The sequence below is a fragment of the Cornus florida genome, unplaced genomic scaffold (assembly GCF_030987335.1).
Source record: "Cornus florida cultivar Cherokee Brave unplaced genomic scaffold, ASM3098733v1 CherokeeBrave_3.0.0_Hap2_Chr09, whole genome shotgun sequence".
NCBI classification, from domain to species: domain Eukaryota; kingdom Viridiplantae; phylum Streptophyta; class Magnoliopsida; order Cornales; family Cornaceae; genus Cornus; species Cornus florida.
This window is the reverse complement of record NW_026775579.1, coordinates 90,208,800-90,222,693: the sequence shown is the minus strand read 5'-3', so window position 1 is coordinate 90,222,693 and position 13,894 is coordinate 90,208,800. Positions and strand designations below refer to the sequence as shown.

Below are 13,894 nucleotides of genomic sequence, written 5' to 3'. Positions count from 1 at the left end.
ACACTAACTACTACGATTTTCCAGATCTCCAAATCTGGGATCAATAAAAGGAATGGCCTGAATCTTCTTGTGTTCAAAGTTCATATAACCAGTTTTAGAATTTATGGATATGCCGCCGAATTGGCCACAGCAGTTAATCCTACAGATGATAATATTACATTATGTAGAGCAACACTGAAATTGTCGTATCCGAAATCCTTCCACAGCATGCTTCAGCAAGAAAACACTTATAATTTAAAATGATTATGCCAGTAATTCCCTATTAAATTACATTATTAACCAAATGGAGTTTATACTTGAGCAGCGTATCCCCATCAGAAGGGTAACAAAGATCTGAAGTGGATGCTTATTTACAATACTTCTTGAACCAGACTCCAATATTGAGAAAGCTTTCAAAGTCGGATTGTGGTCTGCGAAACAGAAACATGCCGCATATTTCAATGTAAAATGCACGGTCAGCCTGAATTTTGATTAAATTGACTATAATGTGTAAAAGCACAAAGGGGGAAAATTTACTTCTCGATTCCATGTACATCATTGGGAAACACCATCACTTTAATCTCAACTCCTTTCTCCTTCAATGCACGTGCATACTGCACAAATCAAACATCAAGGGATTCACATTATCAATTATGCCCATTTAGCAACCAACAAAGCATAAAAAATATGCTATTTGGACTATCAAAAGCTCACCTACCTCCCCTCAAAAGAAATATGAAGTTAATGTCAACTTCAATTTGTTTATACAGTTCAATAAATCTAAAAAAATTGAGAGAAAATATGGGGCTAGAAAAGCTCCACTGTTTTTATATTTATTTTTTCCCAAATCACTGTTTTTATATTTCTGTGTCCAACAATTCTAACATAGCAGAAAATATAGGACGAATGGCTGGATAAGGCAATCATTTTCTTCACTCAACCAGGTGATATACTATCAGTTTTCAGTAAACTATAGATGCAAGTGACAGATGTTAATGATAAATATTATATATGTACGACACTTGTGGACATGAATCTTAAATATTTGAACACTTGAAAGCGTCATTTATATATCTGAAAGAAGTTCAGAAGCAAGAGGGTATTCAAGAGACCGTGCAATTGTTCAGAACAATTGCTTTTGCCATTGTTCTACTATGATGCTATGCACGCAAAGACACACCAGATATAGAGAATTATAATTGTTTAATACAGTATATTCACAGGCTTGCACGTATATAGCCACATCCCCATGTGGAGAGTTTTCATGCCTGACACCCAATGTCTATGTTTGAAACACAACATTCAGTGTCTCTATAGAGAAGAAAACAAAGATTCAGATTCAGAGTACAAAAGATCTCACCTGCAAACCATTAGAAACTGGAACACGGAGATCACGAGCACCTAAAAGAAAAATTGTTGGTGTCTTGACCTGTAAATATAATCAATAAAGGCCTTTAGTACTACAAAGAACAGGCTTCTACTAAATAACGTAATTGTCCAAAAGATTATGGTTTATCCTTGAAAGTAGGAAATACTAGCAAATACTAACTCAGCTGTTTAAGGGTTGTGAAGGTTAGATTATAAGCATGCTCAACTTTGTACATACCTATTAACTTACCAAATAAAAACTTTTTAGAATATATTTTCTACAACTACTGTAGTTATATTGTACAACCGATATACTAGTATTTTCTATACCAAGGATCTTCGGGATTTCATCTTTTCAATTCATGCATGGATTTGGATCACTAATCAGGATCAGGATGTTGTTTCCCATTGTTTGTAGCACTATAAAAAAAAATGCTAAATTGCAAGGTGTGACTGGACATGTTCCCCTCATCCCCTTCTTTGAAAAAAGAAAAAGAATGATAAAAAGGAAAGGCTTGTAGGCTCATGTGGTACCCTGCAAATGTATGTAACGGATGCTGTTAAGTAGTATCTAACTACAAATATTTATACATTTTTTTGATAACTACAAATATTTATACATAATCTTAATTCCTCCCAAAATCCATAATGTATTTACCGAAAGCCCTTGAAGACACTACATAACATAACAATTAATGTCTATGGAAGGCATACTGTTCATCATCACCATCATCATTGCATTTATATCCCTACTATGAACAGGTCAACCACATGGATTCTCTTTTTCCCTTCTTTTCTATTAGAAGTCATTTCTCCTATTATATTTACTTTTTTTAAATCAATTCTCACTATTTCATTCCAGGTTAGATTTGGTTGATTCCTTTATCTTTCCCCTTCTATACAAACCAATTTACTCTTCTCACTGGTGTATCTACCGATCTACGCTGACCTTATCTCTTCTAGTTACTCATTCCATCCCTCTCATTATTCATATTTCAGCCACATGAATGTGTCGCACTTGGTTTTTTTTTTTTTTTTCTTTTAAAGCATATGTGATAGCCAGTCTAACAACTATCCTATATACTTTCCTTTTTAACTTGTTTGATATTCGTTTATCGCATTAAACACTATTTTGCTTTCATTTTATTCAACCTATTCCAATTCTACTACTTATGTCATCATCTATTTCTTAGTCTTTTTGCATCACTGATTCTAAATATCCAAAAATGATTATTTTGAGGAATGCTCTGGTTTTGAATTGTTATCGCTATATTATCATTTCTGCAGCATTACTATATTTCCCTTTCATATATCTCGTCTTAGTTCAACTATTTTTTAATCTTTTGACTCGATATAAAGCTAAGTTTCTAATTTTATTGCTAAGATTTCCTTGGAATTATCCAATAGCCCTATATCATCAGCAAAAAGCATGCACTACGGATATCTTGTTGCTGGTCTTTCGTTATTTCATTCAAGATTATCATAAACTAATATGAACTTAGAGCTAATCCTCAGTGTAACACTACTTTTTAGAAAATCATTAGTCTACTCCCCCCGCATAGAATACACTATACAGACTGTAGTTTTTGTAACCTTGTACAGATCCTGAATAAGTTTTATAAATTTAACAAAAATATATTTTCTTCGTAGAGCCCACCAAATTATATCTCTTGTTATTCTATCATATGCCTTCTAAAAGTCTATGAAAACCATGTCTAGATTTTTTTGTCTGCTTGCACAATATTCCACTTGTTGACAAAAAAAATAAAAGATTGAAGAGAGAAATTAAGAATGAAACAACAAAAGGATATACGTGATTCGGCCACTACGGCCTATATCCACGGCACAAATTCCAAAGGGCTAGATCACTATTATTATATTCTCTCTTAGTTTTGTTTACAATGACCACCTCAATTTATCGGTGAAAGAATACAAGTGATAAATATGGAAAATACATTGATGGAGGATTCCTAAAATCAATCCCATAAATCACTCCTATCAATATACTATCAAGGCTTATATCACTCCTATGATATTCTCCCAACACCACTAATTGCCTTAATGAATAAATGGCCTCTATAGTAGATCCATGGCATGTAGATTCTTACCTTAATCCTTGTTTAATTACCTTTCCTCATAGTTTCATGGAAAGCATACCTTTGAGACGTGCGAAATAGGTGACTTCTCGTAAAAGAGAGCAAGATGTTCAGCTGGATATGCTTCTGTAAAGCTAGATTTTCCCTCAACTCCACAGGCCTCCACATAGCACCAATCTGGGATATCAGTTGTACCAACCATTAAAGCAAGGTTACAAACAGGATTCCTTGCAGCTGCTGCAACAAACTTTTCTGGCGCCTGCACAATTAAAGTGCCAATAACAATCCATTTCTAAAGTTGAGTCCCTGCTAACTTAACAAAAAGAGTTAGAAGAAATAATTTGCATTTGAGAATGGGATTGGGAACTCCTACAACCAAATCCTATAAATGTACGTACAGTACATACCAAACTTCTAGTGGCCTCATTGAGTTTTCAAGTAGCATCCGCAAAGTAAAAATCCAAGAAATGGTGGAGAGGACAAAAAGAAGTCTATGCAAGGTACAAATAAGAACAAGGGTATATACATATATAAACAATTAGAAGCTAGTATTTGTAACACTATCTAACCTGGCCAATCAAATGGGTTGTCAAGAAGCCACCATGGGAACCGCCAAGTACTGCTATTTTGGATGGGTCAGCAAGTCCCATGTCCACAATATGATCTATAGCAGTGAGCACATCATTGACATCCTGCTCATATAAGGATAAGATATTAGGATTAACAAGAAATCCCAGCTACTACATTGACATAGTGTAATAGAACTAAAAATATTCAAACTTTTTAATATAGAAGCATGAATAGCTGAAGTAGACTGTATAATAAGCACCTGAGATCCAATTTTCCCTGGGACAGATTGCAATGCTTCCTCACCAAATCCCAATGAACCTCTGAGATAAATTACCATAATTAGAAGATGCTTAAATAAAAGAACAGCACCATTGCTTTATTGATTATAAGATAATAACGAAAGAATGCTCCTTTAACGCGTAATAGTAAAAGTACCAAAAGACTATTACTTTGTCCAGATTTTTCATACCTAAGCGTGTGGACTGCAATCACATCACTCAATTGAAACTAATAAAGAATCTTATGGTAAAGAAAGATTATTGTGAACAGGTATTATACCACAAGAAAAGTGTTGGAAATGGCTATTTCAATTGGCTACTTGCACAAAATGAGAACAATGGAGAAACCTAAAGATACAGTGATGTTGTGGCCCAAAATTTTTCCAGGTCCGGCCGCGACCCGAAAGTAGGTGTAGCCCAGATTTTGGGTGAACTCCCTAAATCTTTGTGTTCTTTGTGTGTGGCGTGTTTACTTTTTTGTCGTGATTCTAGTTTTGTTCTTGGTTCGCTACGTTAGTCATAACAAAAACAAATTAATAATCTAACAAATAGGAAAACTAAAGAGGAATAGGAGGCTTGGAGAGGGTGTTCTGTGGGGGTCCCTATTCGTGATGCTTGGAGGGCTACGCCTCTTTGTGTGTGGTGGTGTATTTGGCTAGAGAGGAATAGGAGATATTTTGATGGGAAGGAGAGGCCGATTTCTTTTCTTAAGTTCTCTATTGTTTCCACTCTTTTTTGTTGGGTCTCAGGTAGAGATTATAGATTTTTAGAGGAAATTGTTGATTTTTTGGGCTCTTTGAAGGCTTAGAGGCTGTTTTTGGCCTTGTGTTGTTCTCTTGGGATGCGCTCCCCTTTTGAGCGCTTTTTATACATTTCTTACTTATCAAAATAAATAAATAAATAAAACAGGAAAACTAAAAGAAACAAAGTCCATCCACTAGCCAAGAAGATCAGTCTTTTTAAGAAAACAATGTTTTTCCATCTCAACTTTTAAAAGTTTTTAATAATTTTCTATGTGTGCTGGCACAAGTGCTCTGACTAATGAACTGTTCAAGAAAAATCATCATACTATTTTCTATTAATCAAAAAACTACACATGCTTGCTGTAGTAAATGTATCAACCTAACTCAAACCTTAATTGTCCCACAAAGGCTTAAATAGCTGCTTGAACTTGGGTTGCAAAGTGATTTAAGGCTCATGCCAGAACGTAAAGCTGAGGGAAGGCTTAAATGCCATGAGGTTGACCCCTAAAGTCTAAGGCACAAGAGGAAGAACCTCATGCTGCCTCAATGCTCACTGTTGGAGAATATTATTATAGGAACCTTAAATTACTCCACAGAATATTGCTCTGAAAATATTGTGGGAATGATTTTAGTCTATGATAAAATATGATTGGAGAGATTTATGGGATTGATTTTATGAATCCTCCATTAATGTATTTTCCATATTTATCGCTTTGTTCTTTCACCTATAAATAGAGGTGCTCATTGTAAACAATCTTAAGAGAGAATATGATAAGGGTGATGTAGCCCTTTGGGCTTCATGTGTCTTTCCTTGTGTTCTTCATGTTTAATTTTTCTCTTCAATTCAATTTTTAAATCTTTCAACACTCACCTTTGGTAGGAGATTCAAACTATGGATATTGGCATGTTCTAAAAAAAAAAAAAAAAAAAAAAAACATTGACAGTGCATACTTTATTTATTTATTTTTATCTCTCTTTTACTTCTTAATATCACTGAGAATATACTTTATATGCCTTCTAAATGCTTTTGAAGATCCAGTTCAACTCGGATGTTAAGGGATTTAATACTCCACATAATAATTTCTTTAGGTTACAGGATTTAGTTAGCAGTTCATGTATCCTTAATCGCTGTGACTAATTCATGATCAATTTATTCAGACCTTTAAAAACACCAGAGCAGAAAAGAAAAACCCATGACTAACCTATAATTTACAATCAGCAAGCTGTAACCAATTGAAGAGAGGAATGCCAAGGACTTTGAATAGCTCGTCAATGAGACAGAGTGAGGTCCCCCATGAAGTATTACAATTAGTGGCTCACACGTGTCATTTTTCTTGGAATTGGAGGATACAAATATAGCTTCAAAAGGTTTTCTGGCACCTAAAACAATTTGAATACGAAAAAGCCAATAAATTGAAGTTAACTAATAAACAAGAAGTAATGATACCAGCAAGTTACATTGCTAGTTCAAATTTCTTATTCTATATTCAGTAACAATTAACACATTGTAATACATAAGGAGAGTCTATTAAACATGTCAAACTTTTACATCATACTATTAGTAATGATATTTCAGTTAGTCCTCTTTTTATTGATGGTTGCATTATTGTGTAGCACCAATACAGGGATCATGCAGAAAATCTAGTGGTAGTTATACCAACTCCCTCAATATATTTTTCTATAAACTCTAGCTTCAAAATCTGGGATCCTCAAGATCTATACTAAAACTCTACGCATGGCTATTCAGTTAGAAAGTTTTCTGAGACTGGAATCTGCATGGAAAATGTAGAAAGAGACAAAAGGTAAGTATCAAAGAAATGCTCCAAAATCAACAATTATGAAAATAGGTCATGCTTCGTGGCATGTGGATACTGTAACAGCAGCTTTCCTCTAGCACATTCATTGATTCAATATTAGTGAGGACTGATAATCATTAATGTCAGCACATGACTCAAGAGAAACCTCCATTGTACAGACTGACTCAGCACATCGCTCATATATTATCAGGGAAGGATTTAGTGGTAACAAAATAAAATTATAAAAAAAAAAAAAATTGTTCTGGGTACGTCTTAATAGGGACAGAAGATCGGTCAAGGAACACAAAATTGAAAGGCAAAAAATCTGTATTTTGAGAAAGAGTTCAGATTTTTTATGAATCAGATATAAAAGAAAAGAAACAAAGAGTGAAGGATGAAACAAAGTGGGCAACCAGAAATAACAGCTTTTCTTATATATACAAAAAAGACATTGACTGACAGATACTTAATACAAAGTTAAGTCGGTTGGTAGGTATACAAATACTTGAAAGATATGGAAGAAAATGGTTATTATTGGGAACTTAGGCACCCAAACATCTAGCCCTGGTCTCAATTGCATTCAACATTGAGGTAAAAGGTTCTATATAAACTCCAGATGGCCATATGATACCTTTTGTAAGATTCTCAGAAACATCCCTGACTGGAATCTTCATTATACTAAACTGACGAGATGAGAGCAAACTCTTAACCTGTAAAACATTGTCGCAAGAAGCTAGGTTGACAAAAAAATTAACCATTTAAAAAGTTAATCCCTACATGAAGAAATAGTTTAGGCAGTAACAAAAGGATATAATAGACCTTCTCGGAGCATTTGTATATGGGACTTGAAACATCTAGCCAACCCCACGAGGCAGGCGAAGATGCATCCTCAAGAAAATAACCGTACTTGATTTGGGGGACATCAACTGGACTGCTACATACTTCAAAAACAGAAAAAACATAAAATTAATTTCACTTTTTTTACATCACGATAAAAAATTTATGAAAAAGCATCAGCATTTACTGTTACCAGCAACCATATTGTCCCCATCTAGTGCAAGGACATCCCAAGAAAAAATTGAGTCACTAGGGCTGATTCGTGATACATTTCCGCTGTAAAATAGAAAAACATATCACATGATAAATATACGAGCAAGATCAACAAGATCTATACATTGATGAGACAAGAGAGGACGTTGTGGTAGTCACCTCAATACATTCACAGAGAGAATCGCTTGAGTACTACCCCAGAAGGAAGATAAAATCATCGTGCATCCATCAGAAAGCCAAGGTTTACTAAGGAAACTTGAACAGTAAAGCCCAGGAAAGCAACCATCCTCGGCACACATCACAACAGGAACCTGCAAATGTACATAGGGTGAGACAAGGGTAAATGTAATAAAATGTTACATCGAATAACTTGTGAAAAAAAAAAAAAAAATGCTATATGGAATAAGATACCATCTTTTAAATATATCATTATTCTCTACATAAAAGCTTTCTTTAAAACATTTAGTACAAGGAAACTGCTTATACAGTATCCGAGGATAATAGTGCACGTGGAGTTTTCCATGGTTATCATGGATAGAACTTCGCATATGTAGTGCACGCATGCTTCATCAGAAAAGTCACGATGGATATTTACAATACGGTTGACTTTTTCAATTAATAACTTATACACGTGTTGAACCTAATTTCCTAACTGGGGAATAATGAAGCTGTTCCAAATTACATGAATTTTTTTCTTCAGTTCTAGATTTCGCACATATATTACACAATTTAGTCTTCATAATGCTTAATAATCCACTTTACAAGTTCTTTACAATTTATTTCACAGTCCAAGCCAACCATTATTAATCCAATCTAATTCAAGTTAATATGCAACATATTGCCGCCAACTTTCGACACTATGCCTTTGGACAATTTGAAACAATGGCGGTGCAGCAAAATTCCATTCCACCAAAATCAAGAATGGGATTATCACAAATAAAAATTCAGTAGCCGTTAGTTTTTAAAGTTTTTATCCCTGTAACAGTGCAAGAACTTGTGCATGCGTCTAAAAGAATCACTCACTCAGAAGGAAACAAATAAATATATAAAGGAATCAACATTCATAGCTTGCTTACACAATGCAAAAGAAGTCAAGTATCCACCAGCATCAACACCCCCAACATACAGAGAGAGAGACAAGAATCACAGCACGTGTTACTAGAGTTATAAATAGCAGGAGATGAGTTCAACTCAATTAATTCAATATTCAGGATATTGCCAAATACCCTAAAACAAATTTCTTTCACCAAATTTCATTTAGAACAGAAAAAAAAATTTATGTCCCACCAAATGCTAAAAAGTGATATCACCAAGGAAGGAACAAACTCAAAAGAACAAAATTTTCAATAAATGGCATGTACAAGCTCGCATTCTAGTATGATGCAAGCATTAAGAGACATGCTTGATAGAATAGTATCGACAACTTGACACCAAGAAATGGAGACAATGATTACTGAACAGTCATTATCAGAATTAAATTTGACAGATAACAGATGAAGTGCTCACCACATCAACAATTTTTGCAGATGGACTGAGCTTTCCGTCAGTTGGCCAATCAATTCTATGAAGTGAATCTGTTGCAGAATGTGCCCCAGAGTCTACAGAGCTTTTTGCAGATAAAAACACAAGGAACTTCCCATCTGGGCTGTAAGCAGAATATTTCTACCAATCAATGGTCCCACAGCTGTTTCTCATTTTATTTACCATACAAAGTTTTAATCAATAATACAGAGCAAACACTACCATAGACAATTCAAAATCATGAGGAGTTAAATAGCAATAGAAGAAGTGAAAACACAATGATCCTGGGGTAATCCACGGGATCTGCCTATATAATACTAGAAGCAGATATAACAAGGGGTGAAAGGTAAAATTCTAAAACTTTTAGAGCCACAGCCTTGCAAACAACTAGAAGAACAAATTTACACACTGAAAAATCATACCATTGTTTTCTTTTCTTTTTTTTGCCTCAAGGATTAGTCCAATAAACTAACAAGCAATACTTATCAAAAATAAATAAATAAATAAACTAACAAGCAATAAGACATGCAAAAGCTGAGAGTGCTCACACTATTACTGACACCATGAAACAAGTATCTATTACAGCTTAGTCCAACACTTATGTCACACGAAAATTGCATGAGAGAGAAAGACACACACATGCATAGGAGAAGAAGCAACTGTTAAAATTGCACAGAACAAAGTGGACATTAAGTACGCAACGAAAACAAACCTGAACCGTGGAAAGAAAGCACTACTTATGCTTTGAGTCAAATTGAGCGCGGTCACTTCTTTGGTTGCATTACCTCTGAAAATAATAAGAAATTTGAATCAAATAGAAAGCCAAAGTCTGCCAATTCAATATCCCCCATGATATTAGTCATATGCAGAAAGGTCTAATGGAACATGAGCATTTTACTTGAGCAAGTAACCTACTCAGATTGAAGTTCTTTGGCTTGTGATTCATGAAACGGAGCCGTGACTGCATACAAGGCACAAGGCCTATTATAGCAGTACTTAATACCAAGCTTTCTTGTGTCTGATGACCAACCAACAAAAACCAAATACTGTAGTTCTTTAGTTGAGGGAGCCCACACAACTTGTCCAACACTCAACGACTTCCCAATTCCTTCAACAGTGCGTACCTCTCCGCTGCACGAATTCATATTAAAGACTTTACGTCTGAAAAAAGAATACACATATCAATCAAAACATCAATGTGAACAAAAGCTGGCTAAACTGGACCTGTTAATATTGATGACAAATAGTGCAGGCTGCCTTTTCCCAGCATAGGTTTCCCCCCAATCCTCTTCCCAATCCCCTTGACCTTTCCAGCTACCACAGTCCTTATCTGTGGAACCACCTTTCTTGTAGCCCAAATCATTAAATGTAGGCTTGGAAGGGGCAGGTTCCTCAGCAACGTAAGCAATGAGAGTTTCGTCAGAATTCCAAGAAATTCCCTCAAACCTGTAGCACAGGAGAACTTCTAAGTGACATGCACATTGTGAAATTTCAACAGTACTCCCAAATGAAAGCATAAGACACAGAAGTAACAAAGATTTAAAATTAAAACCCATGCATTTTATTATCGGAGAGTTGATTTGCACAATAAGTTACCATCCATCTGAATATACCGAACCATGGATAGATTGAGGAATATGAAACTCCTTTTCCAATTGAGATGGGCCCCAAATTTCAAATTGAGTGGGAGATTCATTTTCAGAATTTCGAACTACAAGAAGCTTTGAACCTGATGGTGATGGAATCATAACAGAGACGCCTGTCATCTCAACAGGAAATGGGGCCCATTGAAAGCTAACGGAACCGTTACTTTCTTTTGAAATATGACTCGATAAAATATGTTTCCTCCTCTTATTGGCTAGAAGATTTGGTTGGCTAATTGAAAACATAGCCTGGGAGCCCTTTCCTGCAGCAAAATTATTATACAAAACAAAATCATAAGTAACGACTCTATGGGTGTTGGCTTTGGAAAAGGAAAAGGATAAAAAAAAATAAAAAAAAAACCTCCACACACTAGAGCGCAAAATAAAAATGGAAAAATATATCAGCCACATGCATACCATTGTTAGATTTAAAAGTCCAAGCCTTATCAATGGCGGAGATATTTACAAATTCTTGAAGCAATTTAGACTGAGAAGAATATTCTTCCTCATTGGCTGTATCTAAACCCACTGGCATCTCATTCAGAAGGCAGGCTCTAGAAGAATCCATCGTTAAGCAGACTGACAATCTTCTACAAGAAGTTGAAAAGAAAAGAATGTCAATAGGCAAAAGTGAACAAGTGCAGACTATAAGCCAGTAAGCAAAAATGACCAAGTGCAAACTATGTAAGATACTGAAAAAGTGGAAACATGTTTCACAAAGGAGGGAATGTATGGTTCATATACCAATGGTGAAATAAATAAATAAATAAAAAATTAAAGACCGAGAAGCCAACCACGAATATAGTTAATGGTAATCATGGAATATAACAGTCCAAAAACCACTATCCCAGTTCGGCGCCAAAAAAAAAAAAATTAACAGCTCATCTGTTGGGGCCACGTCAGCAGCTCAAGTGAGGTGCCAAAAATTTTAAAAAGAATATAATATATAATGAGGGATAATCTCTCTCTCTCTCTCTCTCTCTCTCTCTCTCAAACACACACAAACAATTTATAAAAATATTATATTATATACCTGAGTATAAAAGGAATGCCTGAACGCGGACTATTTCGTCAATTGAGTTCTAATAATCCAATGGAGAACCAGGAGTATAAACACCAATTACAACACAATTTCTAATTAGGCAATAATTTTATTCCACTTCAGAATCTCAGGCTTTCAGCTTACCCAGAACGAAGTGTGAACTTGATGATTTTGGTCAGGAAAAAAAAAATTTAAATAGCTCTTCTTGGCTTTTATTTGTCAATATTTCTTAGTGTCAGCGAAAAAAAAATTCCAATTTTATTGGCTCTTAAAATTTTACCTATTAAACACATAACTAATTGTTCTCTTTTCAACTCAACAGAAATTTCAAATTTGCAGCTCAATGAGACATTACTGATTGCGTGAATAAAAGCATGTTAGTTCAAGTAATAGAAGATCACTCATTTTTAGTGCTTTTCGTGTATTAATCATGTGTTTGTTCTTAAGCCCAAACAGGTCCAACAACAAATTATACTAATCCACTAAAAGAATCACCTTCTCTTACACACATCAGCTACTAAGAATGGTTGAAACTTATTCAATCGCTTATCGGGGGAGAATTATTAAATCAGAAAACTAATATACACACATATATGTTTGTATGTATATATAAAGATGCACAAAGAGGAATTTATGTAATATCGCCTTGTATATTCTTATATCGTCTAGATTACAATACATCATGTGTGCATAAGAAATCAACATAGCACTGTGAATTCAGTATAAATAATCAAACTATACAAAGCAGAATAGATAATTTAGCAGAAAATAAAGTAGCAATGAACTCAGTTAGCATCAGTAAAACAACCGTCAAAGCAAAGTAGATATATGATTTTAGAGAGAGAGAGAGATTACGTAGAGAGAGAAAGAGGTCTTGCAATGAGGCGTTTGGGACGACGATGGGATAGAAGCAGAGAAAGGAATCTAGGGCGAAATGAGTTGACGCACCACTCTGAAGTAGTGGACAATAGCTTCGTCATTGCGAAACTTCAACGATTTTTATTCTATTCCCGATTCTATTCTTCGGCGACACTATGGGAATTCTACTAAAATGCGCATGGTGCAGAGTACGTACCCAATCCAAGTTATACAAGGAAAATGTAAGGTTGGACTTACAGTTGGTTCGTGTAACAGGGTCATTTTGCGTCAAGTAAAAATTAGTTAGCAAATTAGTTAGGGCCTGTTTGTTATCTACTTTGTTTTAGTGTTTTTGTTGCAGGTTGGGTACTGTAGCTGAAAAGTGGGTTGCAACATGTTTGGTAGTGGGCGGATTGTTTTACATAGTATCAAAACATTTCACAAATTAGGCCAAAAAATTGAAGCAAGAAATTGGTGTTTTTGCATGTTTCACAACTGTAGCGGGCCAAACACAACTGTAGCGGTCGAAACAAAATTAAACTACTTGCAACATTTTGGCCCACGTATAAAAGCAAAAGTTAAAATATTGTAGTTCATTTGGCCCGAAAATTTCTCTCTCCTATGAAGCCCTAAGCTTTGGCGATTTTGGAGGCGACCTGTGATATGCGAAGAAGAGGCTCAATTCATAGTAGTGTAAGTCTTTGAAACCCAAACGTTTGATTTAATGTTTTTTTAAGTGTTATTCGGTTTCGATTTGTTCAATTTTGTCTTCGTGAATAGAGGGCGTCGATTTCATTAACTCATCGATCACCTGGAAATCTCTCCTTGCCTTCTTCTCTGCTCGAGGTCTCCACTGGAACCACCGCCGCCGACGCCGATGCCCTCATCATCGACGGCAAGCTCTCCAAACTCCGAACCAAGCGTGTGTTAGCCTAAGGCCTTGCCATTTT

General features: G+C 35.3%; 1 protein-coding gene across 2 annotated transcripts; it reads right to left on the bottom strand.

Moving 5' to 3' along the window:
- Positions 1–35: 35 nt before the first annotated feature.
- Positions 36–13,140, bottom strand: LOC132275065 (acylamino-acid-releasing enzyme-like). Of its 2 annotated transcripts, none has more exons than XM_059776445.1 (18): positions 12,942–13,140; positions 11,462–11,634; positions 10,998–11,307; positions 10,626–10,847; positions 10,317–10,532; positions 10,114–10,188; positions 9,387–9,525; positions 8,040–8,191; positions 7,861–7,943; positions 7,650–7,771; positions 7,462–7,540; positions 6,237–6,414; positions 4,273–4,333; positions 4,013–4,135; positions 3,505–3,702; positions 1,340–1,408; positions 517–593; positions 36–410 (listed from the first exon to the last, which is right to left on the bottom strand). In XM_059776445.1, the coding sequence occupies exons 1-18, from the start codon at positions 13,064–13,066 to the stop codon at positions 347–349; spliced, it is 2,466 nt and encodes an 821-aa protein (XP_059632428.1). In that variant the 5' UTR covers positions 13,067–13,140; the 3' UTR covers positions 36–346. The 2 variants fall into 2 exon arrangements, with proteins under 2 accessions (XP_059632428.1, XP_059632429.1); XM_059776446.1 differs by having other exon boundaries at positions 11,462–11,631.
- Positions 13,141–13,894: the final 754 nt, after the last annotated feature.

Bases quoted from the DNA above. Each gene is read 5' to 3' on its own strand.
- LOC132275065 (XM_059776445.1), bottom strand. From the start codon at position 13,066: ATGACGAAGCTATTGTCCACTACTTCAGAGTGGTGCGTCAACTCATTT. The intron at 3,703-4,012 runs GTTAGATAGTGT...TTAATTGTGCAG, and splicing joins CAACCCATTTGATTGGCCAG to GCGCCAGAAAAGTTTGTTGC. The intron at 594-1,339 runs GTGAGATCTTTT...TGATTTGTGCAG, and splicing joins CAGTTTCTAATGGTTTGCAG to TATGCACGTGCATTGAAGGA.